Source organism: Aedes albopictus, chromosome 3, assembly GCF_035046485.1.
Source record: "Aedes albopictus strain Foshan chromosome 3, AalbF5, whole genome shotgun sequence".
NCBI classification, from domain to species: domain Eukaryota; kingdom Metazoa; phylum Arthropoda; class Insecta; order Diptera; family Culicidae; genus Aedes; species Aedes albopictus.
The window spans coordinates 408353501-408375274 of NC_085138.1; the positions used below are offsets into that span (position 1 = coordinate 408353501).

At 37.9% G+C, this 21774-nt stretch overlaps 2 protein-coding genes across 2 annotated transcripts in view; one reads left to right on the forward strand and one right to left on the reverse strand.

The window, feature by feature from the left end:
- The window catches only part of LOC134291990 (uncharacterized), a 272183-nt gene that overhangs the window by 110703 nt on the left and 139706 nt on the right, over window positions 1–21774 (reverse strand). The window lies entirely within an intron of this gene.
- Window positions 10548–11866, forward strand: LOC115256029 (uncharacterized). The gene is made up of 2 exons (XM_029854267.2): window positions 10548–11116; window positions 11193–11866. The coding sequence occupies exons 1-2, from the start codon at window positions 10599–10601 to the stop codon at window positions 11500–11502; spliced, it is 828 nt and encodes a 275-aa protein (XP_029710127.2). The 5' UTR covers window positions 10548–10598; the 3' UTR covers window positions 11503–11866.

The following is a 21774-nucleotide window of genomic DNA, read 5'->3' on the forward strand; positions in this document are numbered from 1 at the left end:
AAGAGTTTCAGACCCATCGGTTTGACCTCTTTTTTCCGAAATGCTTAGAATGCATTGTGGATCATCACATCCGTAATGATCATCTGGCCAACGTGCCTTTTCATGTGAACCAACATGCCTACCCATCTGATAAGTCCACTGTGATTCTTTTGCACGAGGTTGTTTACGATATCGAGAAAGCATTTGCTCAAAAGCAATCCTGCTTGGGTGTTTTCTTAGATATCGAGGGTGCCTTTGACAATGTACCTTTAGATGCCATATTGGAAGCCGCACGGAGTCATGGTATATCACCAATGATTTCTAATTGGATTCATCAAATGCTTTAAACCGATATCTCTTCTCGGCATTGCGTCTAGCAGGGATTAGGAAATTGAGTGTTTGTGGATGCCCCCAACGGGGAGTCTTATCACCGCTTTTGTGGAATCTCGTAGCAGATACGCTACTGAGGCAACTCAATAATAGCGGTTTTCCTACTTATGGTTTTGCCGACGACTACCTAGCATTGTAAGTTGGTATGTGTATCACCACCCTTTTCGACCTGATGCAAAGCGCCCTTCAGGTAGTTGAGGGATGGTGTCGCCAATATGGCCTTTCGGTTAATCCGAGTAAAACATCTATTGTTTTTTTTTTTACGTAAAGGCGAAACCGTAATGGCGTTCGACCTTTGCGTCTCTTTGATTCTGAAATCGATGTGACTGAACAGGTAAAGTACGTTGGAGCATTCTTGATTCCAAGCTTTCCTGGACACCTCAAATTGAGTTCAGAATCAAGAAAGCTTGTATGGCCTTCGGGCAATGCCGGCGAACCTTTGGTACAACTTGGGGTCTAAAACCCAAGTATATCAAATGGATCTTCACAACTGCGGTTCGGTCAATATTCGCCTATGGATGTCTTGTGTGGTGGCAAAAGGGTGAAATGAGAACGGTCCAATCAAAGTTAGGCCATCTCCAAAGGATGTGCTTAATGGCGATGTCTGGAGCGTTCTCTTCAACTCCCACGGCAGCGCTCGAAGTTCTCTTTGACGTTGCTCCACTACACGTTCATCTCAAACAAGAAGCACTTTCTTGCACTTACCGTCTATGGGTACTCGGTTTACTAGAGGAAACTCCTGTGAACCGCAGTTCAACACACACCTCGTTGTTTCCACTTTTGGTGAATTGGGACAAAGTTGTCCTTGCTCCAAGTGATCTTACAATTGCTTGTAATTTTCCATATAGGACAATTTCCACGAATTCCCCTTCCCGGGAAGAGTGGACATCTGGTTATCTGGAGAGAAGTATTTCAAACTGCATCGTATGTTACACTGATGGCTCCCTTCTCGAAGGTCGAGCAGATGCTGGTGTTTATTCTCGTGAGCTAAAGCTGTATCAGTCTTTCTCACTTGGTAGACACTGCACCGTTTTTCAGGCCGAAATCTTTGCTCTTATGTGCGGAGTGCAATCAGCACTTCAGCAGCACGTAATGGGCAAAGTAATATACTTCTGTTCAGATAGCCAGGTTGCTATTAAAGCACTTGCTTCGGCCAACTCCAGGTCAAAGATAGTCATCGCTGGAAATGAATTGGCTGATGAGTTAGCTCGCACTGTAGCATCACATGACTTCATCGGCCCTGAGCCAGCTATTCCGATATCGAAGTGTTGGGTAAAGCTTCAGATTCACACCTGGGCTGCCACTCAGCACAAACAATACTGGAATAGTTTGGAGTCATGTCGTCAAACAAAATTGTATTGTACTGAGTCATCTCCAAGGGTGGCGAAGTATCTTACAAATCTGTCAAAGCAGAATTGCAGCATTCTGGTCAAAGCATTGACTGGCTACTGCCGACTCAGCTATCACATAGCGAATCTTCAGCAAGCGGATTCTTTTGTAAGTTATTGCTGTGAATCCGATTATGGAACTTCGTTTCATTCGATATATAATTGTCCAGTTTTTGCACAAATGCGTTTCCGAGTACTCGGTTATCACTTACTAAGTGAAACTGACTTCAGAAACCTGAATCTTCAGGGCGTTCTGTTGTTCTTGACCCGCTGTGGTAAAGAGTTATGAGGCTCTCTTCACGCCTTATGTGTTGTTACAGTGCTCTTTTCAAAGCGCTGCACAGTGGGCAGAAACGGGCCTGTAATCGGACTAATTTAGAAGCCGCTGGTTTTGAAACTCCAACTGATGCATTTCCCATGGAAAATGGGCCGATAAATCGAATGGCGATGGATTCATCCTGTGCAGACCTTGGGAAGGGGTTCATTTTGCCCCATTTTACCCTAAATCAGCCGTTTTCAATGAGTATACTTCCATAACTCTACACGCCGCTGATTTTTTTGTATATAAATTGACGAATATGATATTATTATGTTTACAGAATTGACTGATAAAGATTTCATGCAGTGCTGAGCCTTATAAGTGACCCGTTTTGCCCTATTTCACCCTATATTTATTGTTTTAATGAATATATGCTTGTAACTTCAATTCATTCAGATTTTTTTGTGCATGAATGAAGAAATTTCATGCTATTATATCTACAAAATTGAATGACGATGCCATCATGCTATGCTCAGTCCAAGAAGTGGCGTATTTTACCCCATTTCACCCTATATTCGAAATATTGATGATTATAACGTCTATATCTTCAATTGCTCCAATAATTTAAGCTTATAATTGGACAATTAAGATGTAACCAGCTCTACAGTATTGAATGACGATGGGGCCATGCAGTGACAAGTCTGAGTATTGGCCCATTTTACCCCATTTCACCCTATATAAGTTATATCGCAAACAGATCTCTATAATTTAGTTTGCTGCAGAATATTGTACTAACTAATCGACAAATTTTATGTTATCATCTATTCTGGATATAATGATAGTGATGGCATGCAGTGCTGAGTTCAAGAAATACAGGGGATGGCCAAAATGTTTGGGATAGGCAACTTTTTTTTCTCTCACAAAAAAGTTCAACAAGCTATAACTTTTCAGAGAGCACAGCAAAAAATCTCAAATTTTGACTGTTTGTCAACCTATTATGTGTGCATCATTGGTACAAATTTGGGCGCGATTGATTAATATTTCGCAAAGTTAGAACCGTTCGGGTAAAACACTTTTTTTTTTAGACAACTCACTTTTGAGCTGTCATATCTCGGAAACCAGTGAACCGAATTGAATGAAATTTTGAACGTACACTAACAATATGTAAATGCTTCACAAACTATTAAAACATAGGTACTTTTTAAACGTTGGAAAAAGTTATCATGGATTGACACTTTTTGGATTTTTCTCGAAAAAATGTAATTTTTTTACATCAATGTCAATAAATTTTAGTGTTGAAATCCAAAGATTTTCCACTTCTGTTCTCAAATTATCTCTAATCTGATATATTAGAGCCTGTTTAGATTGAAGGAAGAACACATTTAGTAATTTTTGTGTGGTATTGTAAATTTTACTTATTTTCCTCTATATGGGTAAAAATTTCAATCCGGTCGCCGTGAGAAAATATCACATTTTATAACGTCGTATCAAGTAGTAATATATTGTTAATAAACGTTAAAAAAATCATTCGATTCGGTTCACTGGTTTCCGAGATATGACAGTTCAAAAATTAGTTGTCTAAATAATAGTGTTTTACCCAAACGGTTCTAGCTTCGCGAAAAATTAATCAATCGAGCCCAAATTTGTTCCAATGATGCACATATAATAGGTTGACAAACAGTCAAAATTTGAGATTTTTTGATGCACTCTATGAAAAGTTACAGCATGTTGATTTTTTTTGTGGGAGAAAAAAAGTTGCCTATCCCAAACATTTTGGCCATCCCCTGTAGTCCATTTTACCCTACTTTGCCCTATATTTATAATTAAAATGAAAATATTCCCCTTAATCCGATTCTGATGACATTTTTTAAGGTGAAGTACAAAATTGATGTTTTTATCTTTACAGAATTGGATGGTGGTGATGGAATGCAATGCTGAGTTCAAAAAGTGTTCCATTTTACCCTATTCCACCCTACATTACAAATTTAGTAAAAATATCGCTCTAAATCAGATTCTGATACTTTTTATATAGTATTGTTCAAATTTGGCGTAATGCTCTACAGAATAGCTTCCAGGGAAATTTTGTAAAGAATTCCGGGGAATCCTAATATTCTTATGTTCACAGAATATACTGACGAAGCGTTCATGCAGTGCTGAGCCTTATAAGTGACCCATTTCACCCTATTTCACCCTATATTTTTTGTTTTAATGAACATATGCCTGTAACTTCAGTTTATTCAGTTTTTCTTGTACATGAATGAATAAATTTCATACTACCTTATCTTCAAAATTGAATAACAATGACATCATGCTATGCTTAATTGGAGTATATTACCCCATTTTACCCTATATTAGTAATATTAGTGCCATATTGGAGCCATTCTGTCACATGTCTAAGTAATTGCCCATTTAACCCCATTTCACCCTATCTGAGTTATTTTGCAACCAGATCTCTATAAATTAGTTTTATAGAATTTTTACAAAGTAATCGACAAATTTGATGTTATCTGAATTGGATGGTAGTAACGAAATGGGGAGCTAATAGGGCACGAAATAGTACATTTTACCCTACTTTACTCTATATTTATAATTTTAATGGAAATATCCCCTAAATCCCATGCTGAGGATTTCTGTATAGTAATGTATAAACTGGATGTTTTTATCTTTTTATCCGTGGGAATGCTAACAGGAATTCCGAAGGAAACCTGACAATAATCCTGACAGAAGTTTCAAGAAAGTCAGAACAGGAATTTCAGTAGAATTCTGACAGGAATTTCACGGGATTCTTGACAATAATCCCAGCAGAATCCTGGCAGAAATTCTAGCGGTATACTGGCAGGAGTCCTGACAGGGATTTCAGTGGGAATCCTATCTGAATTTCCCAGAAATCCCTGTAGGATTCACCTGGAATCCCTGTCAAGATTTTAAATTTGTCGATTACTTTGTAAATTCTATAAAACTAATTTATAGAGATCTGGTTGCAAAATAACTAAGATAGGGTGAAATGGGGTAAAATGGGCAATAACTTAGACATGTGACAGCATGGCTCCAATATGGCACTAATATTACTAATATAGGGTAAAATGGGGTAATATACTCCAATTAAGCATAGCATGATGTCATTGTTATTCAATTTTGAAGATAAGGTAGTATGAAATTTATTCATTCATGTACAAGAAAAACCGAATAAACTGAAGTTACAGGCATATGTTCAATAAAACAAAAAATATAGGGTGAAATAGGGTAAAATGGGTCACTTATAAGGCTCAGCACTGCATGAACGCTTCGTCAGTCTATTCTGTAAACATAAGAATATTAGGATTCCCCGGAATTCTTTACCAAATTTCCCTGGAAGCTATTCTGTAGAGCATTACGCCAAATTTGAACAATACTATATAAAAAGTATCAGAATCTGATTTAGAGCGATATTTTTACTAAAATTGTTAATGTAGGGTGGAATAGGGTAAAATGGAACACTTTTTGAACTCAGCATTGCATTCCATCACCACCATCCAATTCTGTAAAGATAAAAACATCAATTTTATACTTCACTTTACAAAAATATCATCAGAAACGGATTTAGGGGAATATTTTCATTTTAATTATAAATATAGGGTAAAGTAGGGTAAAATGGACTATTTCTTGAACTCAGCACTGCATGCCATCACTATCATTATATTCAGAATAGATGATAACATAAAATTTGTCGATTAGTTAGTAAAATATTCTGCAGCAAACTAAATTATAGATTTTTTTGCGATATAACTTATATAGGGTGAAATGGGGTAAAATGGGCCAATACTCAGACTTGTCACTGCATGGCCCCATCGTCATTCAATACTGTAGAGCTGGTTACATCTTAATTGTCCAATTATAAGCTTAAATTATTGGAGCAATTGAAGATATAGACGTTATAATCATCAATATTTCGAATATAGGGTGAAATGGGGTAAAATACGCCACTTCTTGGACTGAGCATAGCATGATGGCATCGTCATTCAATTTTGTAGATATAATAGCATGAAATGTCTTCATTTTCATGCACAAAAAAATCTGAATGAATTGAAGTTACAAGCATATATTCATTAAAACAATAAATATAGGGTGAAATAGGGCAAAACGGGTCACTTATAAGGCTCAGCACTGCATGAAATCTTTATCAGTCAGTTCTGTAAACATAATAATATCATATTCGTCAATTTATATACAAAAAAATCAGTGGCGTGTAGAGTTATGGAAGTATACCCATTGAAAACGGCTGATTTAGGGTAAAATGGGGCAAAATGAACCCCTTCCCAAGGTCTGCACAGGATGAAACCATCACCATTCGATTTATCAGCCCATTTTCCATGGGAAATGCATCAGTTGGAGTTTCAAAACCAGCGGCTTCTAAATTAGTCCGATTACAGGCCCGTTTCTGCCCACTGTGCGCTGTTTGAATCCATTGCATTGTGGTAAATACGCTCATGCGCTTTTGACGAACCTATTCCATTACATTTTTTCCTTATCTCATCCCTTACTCCTCCCTACCATTCTTCTTCAGGTTAATGATGAATAAGCTTGTATTCATGGCAATAGCACAAATTTCCCAAATGGAGGAGAACGTTCCCCCGGAGCCGACCTACTAATACCTCAACTAGAGACTGCTCATGGTCATTACAAGACAAGAGACTGTACCTTATGAGGATCGGAGCTGTGTTTGAATCTTGTCACATACTGCCGACTCACAATTTTACAACTTGTGGATGTGTTTCTCCATCTTCTTCTTCTTTTTCTTGACATAACCTTCCCACTGGAACAAACCCTGCTTTTTAGTTAAGTGTTATATTGGGGGGGGGGGGGGGGATCACAACGTCCGAGGCCATACAGTCCCGGACATTAGGTCGCGTTTTTTTTGCGAAATAGCGTCCAAAAGTTTGGATGCGTCAAAATATCCAATGTGCCTTCTTTCCTTGGACTTCGTGGCGTATCTGCAAGTTCGGACGTCATGCCCCGAAAAAATGCGCCATAAAGTCCTGGGACTTTATGGCCTCGGACGTTATGATACTGCGCCTTATATGGGCACTTCCACAGTTACTTAGCTATATCCATTCAGAACAGTGTGTAAAATCTTCATACAAATGGCTCAATTTTGGCTCTGCAGAACTCTTGAACCAACAAAACGAAAATTATTGTTTCTCATTTGGAAGAACTACTTTTTATCTTTCGAGTTCTAACTTTTACTAATCGGATAAAAGGGACAAATAAAACATTTACATGTTTTACGAGTTTTGTCCGCTTTTTGTTTGTTGTGGTAAATCTCACAGACAACGTCTACAAAATTTTGTTTGCACACATACAAGTATAAGTAACGGCTGAATTTTTGAAACTATTTACATCGCATAAACATAGTCTAAACAAATGAAAAAAATATGCAAAACTGTTATCGCTTGACAGCATAATTGTGCTGGTTCGTTACGAAAGGGATATGCCCAACGAAGTCAAGAAGATTTCCTTAACCTTGGGCCGATCGGGAATCGAACCCATCACCCTCAGCATGGTCATGCGGAATACCCACGCCTTTTGCGCTGTGGCTAAATGGGCCCTTGTGGCTTTGTTTCATATTGATCAATTACTTTCGTTTTCAATCGCGAAAGAAAAGATCCCATCTTCCAGAAAACTATCAATGGTTGTCCAATCCAATTCATGATCATTAGAAATCGTATACCCATCCATTGAGTAGTCCTTAAACGATCATTTCGATGCCTTCCATGCTCAATGAAGTTTACTGAAAGAGAATAGTGAAATTTGATGACCATTTCCAAATTTGCTGCCACCGTGTGATGTGCTGTCTATTTATCAATGCAAAATCCTCTCTACCCAAAAACGAAAGGGAAATCAAAACCCAGAAATGCACCCAGCACAATTCAGAAATGAACCCCCGATCGATGTTGGTTTGTTGAAATACGACACTTTTTCATAGACCGGGAACGCTTGCTTGCACTAGTGCACATGTCCCTTCCCATCTATTCCATCGTCGAAGCCACGGAAGTCGATGTTGTACAGCGATCGGTTTATCGCGTTCGGAAATGCAGCAACGACGACGCCATTCCACAATGGTCCCAGGTCCGAATCTAGCTAGACAAAATTATTTACGGCGAAACTATTGATTTTAGCTATATGGTGTCTTTGGGAAAGTTTTTCCAAAATTTGTGTCCTATTTAGTCAATAAATTGAAATTAGGGTGGTCCAAATGGTTTAAAAGATTTGTATATCAACTTTTTTGTTTTTCCAAATACACCTATACAATGTTCTACAAAGTTTTAGAACAATTAATTTGGAGCAACTTTGCCGAAAAAACCAACCTCCTAACTATTACGGTTGACGAGTTATGGTTTTTTGAAGCTTGGATGTTAGGGTGGACCTTAAAAAAATCAGTTTTTTGCTTATAACTTTTCATAGGGACATTTCTCGCAAAAACGTTGTTCCGAGCACTTTTAGATCTTTTGATTTTACACTTTTTCTCCGAAGAGGGCAATGTTATATCTCTTGAAATAAGAAAGTTATGCAAGATTTTCTCTTAAAAAATCGCTTTTCTTACATGTAAATATTTCAGAATGGCGCAAACCGATTTTCAATCTTTTAAATCCATTCAAAAGATCTCACTTTCATTGTTCGATGGTGAAAAAATGAAAGAAGTGTTTTTTGTTTAAAGCGCTTAATTAATTTTTGAAAATATGTCATTTTTCATCAAAAAATGGCCATAACTTCAAGAATATACAAAATACAGGTATGATGTCTTCGGCAAAAAGGTGCGCAATTGAATGCTTTAAAATTGTCTAGAACTAAGTTTTTTTGAAGAATCAACACATAAAAACATATTTTAAAAAAATTGGATTTTTAACTAAAAAATAAACACTATCAATGTTTCAAAGAACCTTCTGTCAATGCTACCCTAATGAAAGGTTCCATACTTGTCTCTATATGTTGAATTTCTAAAAACAGTCAACTTCAACAATGTACGAATTACGGGTATGATGTCTTCGGCAAAAACGTGCGCAATTGAATGCTTTAAAAATATCTAGAACAAAGTTTTTTTTTTAAACCAACGCATAAAAATATATTTGAGAAAACAATGTTTGAGTGACAATGTAACCCGCTTAGAAAAGGAATGCTGATCAAAGTAGCCTTGATCAAAGTAGCCTAGTTCAAAGAAGCCTAGTCAGCAGAGCATGATTTTCTGCATGCATGCTGTTGAATTTTGGTTAGTGCGTTATCGTTCCACAGAAAAAAGCAAGATGTCAGTTGGTAAGTTACAGAATTTCTCAACTTTTGAAGTAGATTCCCTAACTAAATTTTCCACCAGGTCTTAAAGTCGCCTTTCATGAATTGGCTGAACAATTCATTACCTATAGTTCTACAACATCTTTGTGTCAGTACGTTATTGACAAGTTCCAGGGCAAAACAATTGATACTGCAGAACTTCAAAAGAAAATTAGCTTTTTCGCACTCAAATTCACAACAGCATGGAAAAGAGACCGTTTCTTTGAGCGCAACAAAATTTGGTTGAGTGGGTTTGAAACTTTCAAAGAACTTCCGATGTCGAACACCAAGAGAAAGCAGCGAAAAGTTCATGATATCAGCGTCGAAGTTCCGTATCAGGAGTTGATGTTTGCAGCGGCAACAAGAGCCACAAGTTCCGGACATAGAGATGCGGCAAAGATCATCAAAAATATTTCTGAATTTCCAGAAACCGCCACTAGCTTGAAGCAATCTCTGAAGTCTAGTGATGCCGGAGTGGAGCAGTATTCACCGACTGAAGCTTTGGCATTCATTTGTAAGAACGGATTTTCCAAGAGTCAATACAATGACATTCGTGCATCGGATTTGAAGAAAGGGTGTGATTTGTATCCGTCCTACAATCGGGTTTTGGAGGAAAAGAAGCTGACGTATCCTGAAGGTAATTTCTATTTCATTAGATAGGGCCCATTCATACACTATAAAGGCATCACAAAACATCTTTTCTATTATCTAACATGATCAAAATGAATCTATGTTGCTTATGGACAGATAATTATGGGAATGCAAAAATAGTCATGAGATATTCATAATTTTCAGGTATTACGATAAAACCATCAGCAGCCGAAGTTCCCCTCCAATCCCTAGTTGACCACACAAACAAACGCTTAATAGAAAGCCATAGAAGTATTCTTGCTGGTTCGGCTTGTAATACGTTTGAGATTAACTATAAGTGGGGCTGCGATGGCAGTAGCAATCACTCTCGCTATAAGCAAAACTTTGTTGAAACGGATGAAGACGGTGAATTACGAGAGTACAATGATTCACACATATTTTCGATGGCTCTTGTTCCTCTCCAATTAATTGGAAGAATCTCAGAGCACGAACGAGATATTTTTTGGAAAAATGATCTACCTTCTTCCATTTCGTTGTGCAGACCGATCAAGCTAATTTTTTTGAAGGAATCTGCTCAGCTAACGCGAAATGAAGTTGAGAAAGTGCGAGATCAAATAAAAAATCTGAGGTCAACTGAAATTCTTCAAGACGGTCGGACAATTACTGTATATTCTTCGTTAATTCTAAGTATGATGGATACTAAGGTAGTAAACGACCTCACAGAAACAAACTCGCAATCCTGCTCATTTTGTGGGAAAAGCGGAAAGAATCTGAATGACGCAACCAACGATCTGAACGAGACCAACGCTGAAAAGTTCTCTCGTGGATTCTCCCCTCTCCATTGCTATATTCGGACAATGGAACTGTTTCTTAAGGTAGCATATCGACTAAGAATGGAAAAACCGACATGGCGCGTAGCGAAGTCTAACGAAGCTGTCCGTCAACGAGAAGCCACCATTCGAGCCGAAATAAAACGAAGACTAGGGCTCAGAATTAGCGAACCGTTACCGAGCGGTGGCAACAGCAATGATGGTAATACCTCACGAACGTTCTTCAAAGAATGGCGTACAATCTGCGAAATTACGGGGTTGAATGAAGATCTACTGGAGAGAATGTACATCATTCTAGTTATTATCAACTGTAAGAGTGATATCAACGTGGAAGTATTCCAAAACTACTTGGAAACGACTAGGAAACTTTATATCAGGTAAGATGTAGTTTGACATATAATAATAATAAAACTAATAATAATGGAATTGGATAATAATAATAATTTATTCTAGCCTATATGGTTGGTATCCGCTGTCTCCAACTCTCCACAAAATTTTGGTCCACGGCGGTGCCATCGCGAAGCACAGTACTGTTCCTGTTGGAATGTTGAGCGAGGAAGCACTGGAGACCCGGAACAAGTCTATCAGAAAGTTCCGAGAATTCCACTCCAGGAAATTCAGCAGAACGGCAAACATCGAAGACGTCTTCCAACGTTTGCTTCTAACATCCGATCCAGTGATTTCCTTGATGAATAGGAAAAGCAGCGATTCTCCTTTAAACTCTCTTCCAGCCAAAGCTCAAGAACTTGTTATTTTGAATTGAATTGAAAAGATATGTAGTTTTAATTTTTATTTGTTCTAAGCTCAATAAACCAAAATATTAAGTATATACATACTAATCGATTGTTTTTAGAAATCCAACATAGAGAGAAAAGTATGGAACCTTTCATTAGGGTAGCATTGACAGAAGGTTCTTTGAAACATTGATAGTGTTTATTTTTTAGTTAAAAATCCAATTTTTTTAAATGTTTTTATGTGTTGATTCTTCAAAAAAACTTAGTTCTAGACAATTTTAAAGCATTCAATTGCGCACCTTTTTGCCGAAGACATCATACCTGTATTTTGTATATTCTTGAAGTTATGGCCATTTTTTGATGAAAAATGACATATTTTCAAAAATTAATTAAGCGCTTTAAACAAAAAACACTTCTTTCATTTTTTCACCATCGAACAATGAAAGTGAGATCTTTTGAATGGATTTAAAAGATTGAAAATCGGTTTGCGCCATTCTGAAATATTTACATGTAAGAAAAGCGATTTTTTAAGAGAAAATCTTGCATAACTTTCTTATTTCAAGAGATATAACATTGCCCTCTTCGGAGAAAAAGTGTAAAATCAAAAGATCTAAAAGTGCTCGGAACAACTTTTTTGCGAGAAATGTCCCTATGAAAAGTTATAAGCAAAAAACTGATTTTTTTAAGGTCCACCCTAACATCCAAGCTTCAAAAAATCATAACTCGTCAACCGTAATAGTTAGGAGGTTGGTTTCTTCGGCAAAGTTGCTCCAAATTAATTGTTCTAAAACTTTGTAGAACACTGTATAGGTGTATTTGGAAAAACAAAAAAGTTGATACACAAATCTTTTAAACCATTTGGACCACCCTAATTTCAACTTATTGACTAAATAGGACACAAATTTTGGAAAAACTTTCCCAAAGACACCATATAGCTAAAATCAATAGTTTCGCCGTAAATAATTTTGTCTAGCTAGATTCGGACCTGGGACCATTGTGCATTCTTACCAAGCAACCCTGATGGGCATCGACCGTCAAGAGAACTTGCTCGCTACATACCGAACATGCAATCATCCGCAATCGAGTCAGTCCAGTCGGTTGGTTGCTCGTGAACGACGTGGTAGTAGGTAATCGAATATCTATACGGCTTTCTACGCACTTCACTCCGTTCCGAAGCTACCGACCGAGTGGAGTGCTGTTTTGTTACCGATTTCCGGTTGCATTTTTTCGCTGCTTAGTGACACCAGCCAAACGAAGAGTGAAACCACATAACTCACCAATTACACTTGGTTCCTATAGCTCTGGCTAGAGGCACGAACAAACATATGTGACGGTGATGGGCGATGCATTTTTAGCATTCTTCTACTTCCCTACAAAAAAAAAATGGGTGCTCTTTGAAGTGCTTTGTTTGGAAACTTGGAAAACGCGTAAAAAACTGCTACCACTAGTCTATCATTAAGGAATGTTACCCACTTCCTAATCAGGGTAAAGTTTGGTTGGCTTTGATTTTGCCTCTAGAGCTGATCATTACCGAACGGAACTGAAATTTGATAGCTTTCGCTTTCCGAACATCAGTTGATGCGATACGCAGTAAGTAATTTTAATGGTTCCTTGAGCATTTCTGTTTTAGATAGTGGTGAACCAAAAAGGTGTCATCCACAAACTTGAAGATCTCACGACTGTCACCAATTCAGGCCAATTCGTGAATTACACTGGAATCTGAATTTGGATAGAATCCATTTTAGAAAAACTCTATAAATGTTGTAAATGTAATGTAGTGTTTGGAATCAACCCGAAAGAATTACTCCACATCCGCCCAGAAGTGAACTTACTTCGCCAGGAAGACCAAGGAGTTTACATCGATCAACAAAATACAGTCCACATCGGAAAGTAGGTAAGGACCAGTCCCAAAACAATATTCCTTACAACTTTCTTGAGTCATCGTGCAACTATGCGTTGTCAAGTGGTGAGTTCAACGTCTGTTTGAGAATCTTCGCGAGCTCCCTTGAATAAAATTCATCGAATTTACAAGCGTAATCACTCTTGTTCTACACATGTTCCACAAAAGTGTATACAGCTCTTATATGACTAAATTCAGTCATACAAAAGATGAATGCTCTTTTGTACAACATGTTTGAAACACCTTGAAACGCCACTGAAACCCGTTTGAAAGCCCTATGAAATTCATCTGAGAGCTTATGCAGCCAGCCCCCTATAATCCCTCCGAAACCTTCTGAAACGCCTTGAATCGCTCTTGAACTTCAAACGCTTTGAAACGTCTTGAACCGCATCTTAAATTCCCCTAAAACCCCCATTGAACTGACCTGAGAGCCCCTGTAGCCCCCGAAATCCTCTGAAACCTTCTGAAACGTCTTGAAACGCTTATAAAACTTCCCTAAAACCCCCATGGAACTCACTGAAACGACTGTAAAACACGCCCTGAAACCCCCGGCTCATCTGGGAGCCTGTAAGCCACCATACAACTCTATGAATCCTCCTAACACTCCCTCATATCCCTTTCGTGACGAACCAGCACAATTGTGCTGTTGAGCGGTAACAGGTTTGCGTTTTTTTTTTTCATCTGTTTAGACTTTGTTTTAAGTGATGTAAACTGTTTCCATAATTCAGTCATTACTTATACTTGTATGTGTGTAAACAAACTTTTGTTTATGTTGCCTGCGGGATTGACCACAAAAAGGTAAACAAAAAGTGGACAAAAACCGTAAAACATGAAAAAGTTTCATCTGTCGCATATTTTTCATTTCCACTTTTTATCTAGGTAGTCAAAGCTAGAAATTGAAAGATAAAGAGTAGTGCTTGCAAATGAGGAAAAATAATTGTTGTTTTGTTGGGAAATCTAATTATCCTGGAGAGCCAAAGTTGAGCCATTTGTATGGAACTTTCACGTTTTTGTGCTTCGTCCCGAAAGGGATATGCTTTGAAACGCCCCTCTTATAGGCAATTGCTACTCGTCGTCTTTAAACTTTTTTACAAGGATTCATCCATAAATGCCACCTTAGTTTCCACTAAGAATTACTTTTTGAATATCTCCAAGATTTTTCTGAGATTCCTACAGATATTTTCGCAACAATATCCGCGAAAAAACCTAGAGGGATTCATATGAAATTTTCCGAAAAACTTCCTGCGGACATATTCTGTTGGAAATGCTTTAGTAATTGCGGAAGAGATCTCTGGAGATTTTTTTAAGAAAATCCTGGAAAAAATCATGCCAAATTTCCTGAAAGGATTTTGGACATTTTATGAAGCAATTTCTAGGGAATTTGCTGAAACAATCCTTAAAGGATAACCTAAACGAATTCTTGGGGAACTTACTGGAAGGATTCCTGGGAAGTGCTTGTACGGAGACAAATTTCGTTCATTTTAAACAACAATATTCATGTTCATTCGGGAAACGCCGTCAAGAACATTAGCAAAAGTCACAAGTTTCCGCTGCAGTGTAGAAAAATTCCTCCTGCAAAAAATGTTTCAATTTCTCCAAAAGTTTCCTATGTGATGATGGCATTGGAGTTTCCCAGCGAAGGGAAAGAATTTGTAACTTTAATTGGAAAACAAAGATTTCCGTAGCGCTGATCTGCCACACTTTTTTTTACATTCATTTCTAACATAACCTGTCAGAAATTTTTCAAAGACGCATGTTTATTTCTAACATCGGTGGCATTTGCTTCAAATTTGACGTTTTATTTATTTAAAATAGCTTAATTCTCGTGGCATGAATAAATTGACAATTTATTTGAGTTAGCTCCAATTATTTTTGGTTTTATCGTTATTTTTACGCGTGTGGAAAAATTCCAGGAGGAATTCCTACGAAAACTTTTGGAGAAATTCCTGGGAAAATTACTGAAAGAATTCCTTTAGAAATTGCTAGTGCTTGTCCTGGGGAAATTTCAGAAGAAATTCCTGCGGACATTTCAAGATAAATTACTGGAGAAATTTCTGAAAAAGTTCCTGGAAAAATTACTAAAGAAATTTTAGTGGAAATTTTTGGGGATAATTCAGAAATAATTACTGTGGAAATTTTCTGGTGGAATTTCTGTGGAAACAAATTTGCAGATGGAAAACCTGAGGAATTCTTAAAAAAAAATCCATCGTGGTTTGGTAAAGGAATTTATGGAAAAATAACTGAAAGAATTCCTTTGGTAATTCCTGATTAAAATGTTGAAGGAAATTCTGGGGTAAATTTATGAAGAAATTACTAAGAAAAATCCCAGAGAAATTCCAGGGAAAGTTCTTGAGGAATTCCGACGATAGTTGCGTTTTATATTCCTAATGAAAAATCTGATGCAGCGCCTGGAGGAACTTGAGGAATTCATGAGGGAACTTCTGAGGAAACACATGGGATTTTTTTGGGAAATTTCCTGTAGAAATTTCTGAGGAAATTCGTGAAGGAATCCCTGAATTAATCTGAAAGATCTCCATCCTGGGCGATTGTCCGCTTGACCTGTGGCCAGGTCAAATTTTTATCGACTTGATTGATCCCGTTGTTGAGGCCGCGCCGCCATGAGCCTCTGACACTGCAGCGATGCCCTGCTGGGTTCCAATCCAGAGGTGGAAAATGTCGCGGAATCTCATGAAAAAAATTGCATGACATTTTTACATTTACACCACTTTCAGTGTAAATTTCTAGATAATCAATGGTGTCGCCGATTAACATTTCCGACTATAAGTGCAGTATAATTAGCAAATACCGAAATAACATTTTATAACATTTCCCATCCCTGTTCCAATCTAACGCTTGTGGAAGTTCCAGAAGGAATGCAAAGAGAAATTCCAGAAGAAATATCTGATGGGGTTTTAAAAGCGTTCCCTGGAAATTCAGAGTGAATTTCATAAGCAATTCCTGGAAGACTCGCAGAATAAATATTTCGAGGAATTTCTGAAAGAATGCCAGTAGAAATTTAGGATGAATTTATTGAGAAATGTAAGATAGAATTTCAGGAGAATGCTTAGAACAGTGTTTCACAAACTTTTATGAGGTATCGCTCTGTTAGAGTTTGAGAAAAAATTTTTTGCAATTTCTCATCGTAATAGGCTGTTTTACCTCACGCAAATCTGCCAGGAAAAGGCCTACTTTCCCACACCACATTAGTAGTGCGGTAATGGTTCATTACAGCACTGATTTGCGTTGCGTAATGAACCATTACAGCACTGTTTTCAGTTTTGGTCAACTTCTTGATGCTTTCTGTACGCAGGTTTCAAAATTTGTGACAACTGCACAGCATAACCTGCTATGATCATACTTTCTTAAACATGGCTATGAACATCAGTGTGCAGTTTGATGAAAAAGTTTTGTTAAAAACTATCCTAAAGCGGTAATTTATGAAATTGCAAAAAACGTTGTACGCATCTCGGTGCAGAACTCGATTTTTACAGCACTCGTCGTACTTATCCAACTCGGCAAGCCTCGTTGGATAAGTGTACAACTCGTGCTGTAAAAATCTTCATTCTGCACCTTGTTGCGTAAACTACTATTTCGCTACCCCTGCGTGAATTTTTTTGATTGCCAAAAGGCAGAGACTGTGCTAAGCTGAAGCTGTCTTAAGTCTACTATTTAGTCTGCAAAGCCAATTGTGAACTATCTTAAGTTTATAATAATCTTCCGTTTTTATTAAAATTGTTTTGTAAATGCATTGATTTTCAGCATTTGGATGAAATTAATAAATTTATAATCGTGCTTACATAAATTTTCAAAACATGTTTTAGTCGAGTTAAAAACCCTCCTTGCTTCGTGGTTAACTGCTCACTGCTAATTTTGTTGACCATCACGCTGAAGCTGAGTACAAAAACGGAGATTTTTTCAACGCGTTGTTTAAAATACAACAGTGCGATTTTGATGTTCATTGCCTTATTAAAATTAAACAGTCTGTGAACACTTATGAACACGCATTTACCAGTGCTCTCAAAAGGAATTTTTCATCGCCCGAGAGCCAATATTTGACCACCACAAGTAGTCAAACAAATGTAGTGGAAAATTGGAAAACAATTACAAAAAAACCTTTGGTGCGAAAAGTGAAACTCAGAAATATCACACGATTATATTTCTGAGTTTCACTTTTCGCGCCAATGTTTTTTTTGGTAATGCACATATCTTCTCTCAGTAATAGAAAATTCAGAAAATCCAGTGATTAAAATTCACAAGTTTCTTCGAATTTCGACTGTTGGTGATTATGTTGGGAGGTATGGCGTTCAGTCTTTGGCGGAATAACTCAAAACGGATTCTTAAGCTTTCAATGAATCTAAGAATCCATTTTTGAGTTACTCCTCCAAAGACTGAACGCCATACCTCCCAACATTAATTTACAAGCTTCGTATAAGTTTAAGTATTTCCTGTATTTTTAGGTTCCGGGTCATTTGGCCGAACGCCATTTGGCCGAATGCCGTTTGGCCGAAAATAAATGATGAACTTAAGTACAGCCGAAAACTGAAGACGTTGTCCGTGTCTTTTTTTAAGTGACCATGTCACTATTGCTCGAATCAGTATAACTCGAAAGAATAGCCTATGATTCAAAGAAGGAAAAATCTTTGATAAAATATTGACAAATTCAACGTCAACTCATCCCTGAATGTCAAAACTAGAAAGAATAGCCTATGATTAAAAGAAGGAAATATTTCTGATGATCATATTGGTTTATGGAATGTCAAAAACTTCCTCTGAATTCTTTTGAACATAATTCGGCCAAACGACATTCGGCCAAACAACCATTCGGCCAGATGGCATTCGGCCAAATGGCGTTCGGCCAAATAGCCGGACACTGTATTTTTATTAAATTTCCAAATTAGTAGACATACAGATGCAGTAGTCATAACATAGTACTTTGAAGGAAGTTAATGCTGAATTTTTGAAGTTTCAATTTTTTTCGAGAAGCTTATTTACAGATTCTCGATTTTATTTTCAAAAAATGTATGACGAATTCTATCGAGAAAATGTTCTGATTTTTTTCTCTGAACTTACCGTTCTGTTTCTGATCGAAAATTGCCTGAAGAAATCCGCTTCTGAATTATGTATAAGCCAAATTGTCTCGCCAGTTCACAAGTTTCTGTTCCTTCTTTTTCCTTGACAAAACAAATCACGAATGTTCGTCTTTTATTCGTCATATGTTCCTTTTTCAGATTTTAGGAAAAAAAATCTGAAGAATTTGACGGAAAAGTTCGATAATTTTGTAAACATAAATCGATGTTTAAGTATGTTCAAAACAGGAATTTTCAATAGTTCTAGAAAAAACTTGAAATATCATGGTTTTGTTAACATTCTGGACTTGTATTTTAATACTACTGATGTTCTCCAATCGCTGAAAAAGTCTCCCCTTTTTTCGTATTTTCGCCCCTCAATTTTGGTTTCTCAAATTTTCGCCCCCTTCAGTCGATTCAAGTACGAGACATTGGAATCGACCTTAAAATGAGGTCGAAATGCGTATCTGACAAAGGATGCAAATTCTTAGTGTAATTGAAAGGAGCACTTTACCCTTTTTGCCTTTCTCGTACATCAAGAGATTGAAGGCCCGGAGAGTCGAGTCACATATACCAATCAATTTAGCTCGTCGAATTGAGGTGATGTATGTGTATGTGTGCAAATATACTCACGTCACTTTTTGGCAGTAAATTTCAACCGATTTTAATGACCGATAGTTCATTCGACAAGGAATCTGGTCCCATTGTTTCCTATTGAAAATGGTTTGGATCGGCCCAGTCATTCCGGAGTTATGGCCAATTAGATGTTTCGGGTCAGCACCCCAGGAAAGATGAAAATGCAACATTCCCATGCATGCGCACACCAAACCACGGCATTTTCAATAACTAATATGCAGGAAAATATTTGCAGACCATATCTGAACCGATAGTGTTCCGGAATCGGTTCCAGGTGTTCCGCTGGAAATAATTGACATATCAAATAGCAGCTTGTTGGAATAGTTAATGAACGGTTGGTAAGAAAATTATCTCAGGCTATATTTTGGACAACCAGTAGTGTTTGGGAACCAGCTCTGGGTATCCCACCGGAATTGGCCAAAAGTAAAAGTGTACCGAACCCATGCGATACATCAAATCGCGGCTTTTTCGATAACCTGATGAATGGTTAGCAAAAAAATAGGCTTTGGCCATATTTAAAACAAAGTGTTCCAAAATTGGTTCCGGTTGTCCTGTAGAAAGTGGCAAAATACTAAAATAAACCAGACCCATGCATGCGGCACATCAATTAGGTGCTTTTACAATAGCCAAATGAAAAGAAAATAAATCTCAGACCATATTTGAGACAACCGGCAGTGTTCCGGATCCAGTTCCGGGTGTCCCACTGGAAGTGAAAAAAATGTAAAAGTTAACCAAACCCATGCGACACATCAAACCATGGCATTTTTGATAACCTGATGAACGGTTTGCAAGAAAATAGGCGCGCTCTGTTATATAGTTGAAATTTGAATAAGATTAAGTATGGGGAATTGCACTTAAAAAAACTTTGTCCAAGACCGCAAAGTGATCGGCCTCCAGTGATAGTGAAGGTGGTTATGTAGTCAACTAAGAGGTCTGATATTTTTCAGCTCTGCCCATGCGTTGAACTCGGATTTTGTAAAGAATATGTGCCTTCAATAAGTTTCCCAAATCGATGATGGTTTTGGGAAAAAAAAGCTTGCTATCAGGAACACTTTGACTTCAGCCGATGAAAAGATCATGATATTCAATGAGAAAGGCACTACCACCACTAGGTGGATGATTCTGGGTTAAAAAAATATATATTTTCATCTTGCGCTCTTATGTTAGGAAGGGGGGGGGGGTGGTAGGTTGGTTTTAATCTGTATCATATTCCTGAAATCTGAATTTTTTTGCACTCTGTTGCACTGGATACTGTTTGCGTCGATCTCTTGAAATCTGTACATATTGCTGGTCCTAAGGTTCTAGATGAGTTCTTTTCAAAACATTTGAAAACTTTAACGTCGGTTTTCAGTTCAGCCAAATAAAATGCTCAGTACAATTAATAAACAATATATTTAAAACTTTTTGAAGAATTCAGTTCAACTTGAACTTGAACTTGAATTTTCTCTTCAAAAATATTCTCATCTTTTGATTGCATGGGTAGTCTTACTTTGGACTTCAGATCAAGAAGAAGAGGGCAATTGCCCATTGAAATTTTGCATCACAGACATTGGATTCACTTCTGCAACTCAAGTTGCATGTTACCACCATTTGAAAAGAAATCCTTTCTCATCTTTCCCGAGCATTATTCAGCAGGTAAATTCTGCTCAACAAATGCAACAATTTATCTCTCGGTTCCCACTTGGGACAGGTCGAATTTCGTTCCACAGAAAAATCATCATCTATTATTGTGCTTGTGGACCTTCCACACGTCTCCGGATCGAACCGAACGGCCGGCGGCCATGAGATGAGGTTTGCACAGGATCGCACCACCATCGCCGGACTCTTCTGGTTTGGTTGAAGACAATTTTCCCACCAATCTCATCCTTTCTGGAAGGTTGGCCGGCGCGCCGTTCGGTTGGGTTATCGGAAATTTTGAAAATTCCCTGCTTCTCAGCCAAAGGGTCCTACTGGTTATTATATTTCCCGGCTTTTTTTTTTTTGTTTCGTTCCGGGTGTTGCGAGGATACTACTCATTCAAATTGCAACATTCTCGAGAGAGAAGATTATTAATGATCTTTTTTTTCGTCTGTTCTGAATACACGGGAAAGGGAAATCCTTTGTGCCCGTTCGGACCGGGGAGCGAGAAAAGGGTCGCCGCCGATGGACAAAGCCCGAAATTTGCTGACTCGGACGCAATATTGCGCGCTTCGCTCCGGTCCGGTGCGGAAAAGGATGGCGTCAGTTGCTGCTGCTGATGATGCGCCGCCGCGCCGGATGATGGATTCTTTCGGATGGAGAATTTCAGTTTTTTAATTAGATTTTGGTCAGCGGGAGATCCGGAATCTTTTGTGTGTTACTCTTTCTACTGGGACGAGGTGCGCTACGGTCCACTTGTTTTGGATCATTGGCGAGCTACCGGATTGCCAGACGCCGAAAGGTTGTAGCGCCCTTTCTCACATTAATTACAATTTTAAATTTGAAATCCTGACGGATGAAAGGTCAGAACGATTAATATCTCCGATTGGAAAATGGCGCAAAGGCATGGAACAGGGGTATGCGATATTCGATTATGTCGATAAGAAATACGAATCAGTTCGAGGCATCCGGATCGTTATTTTGTTTTGGTACATATGTACACTAAAACCTCTTTTTATGCATGTTATTTTTATGCACTTTTAGTTCATGCACCTTTTTTATGCCCTGCATAAAAAGAGGGA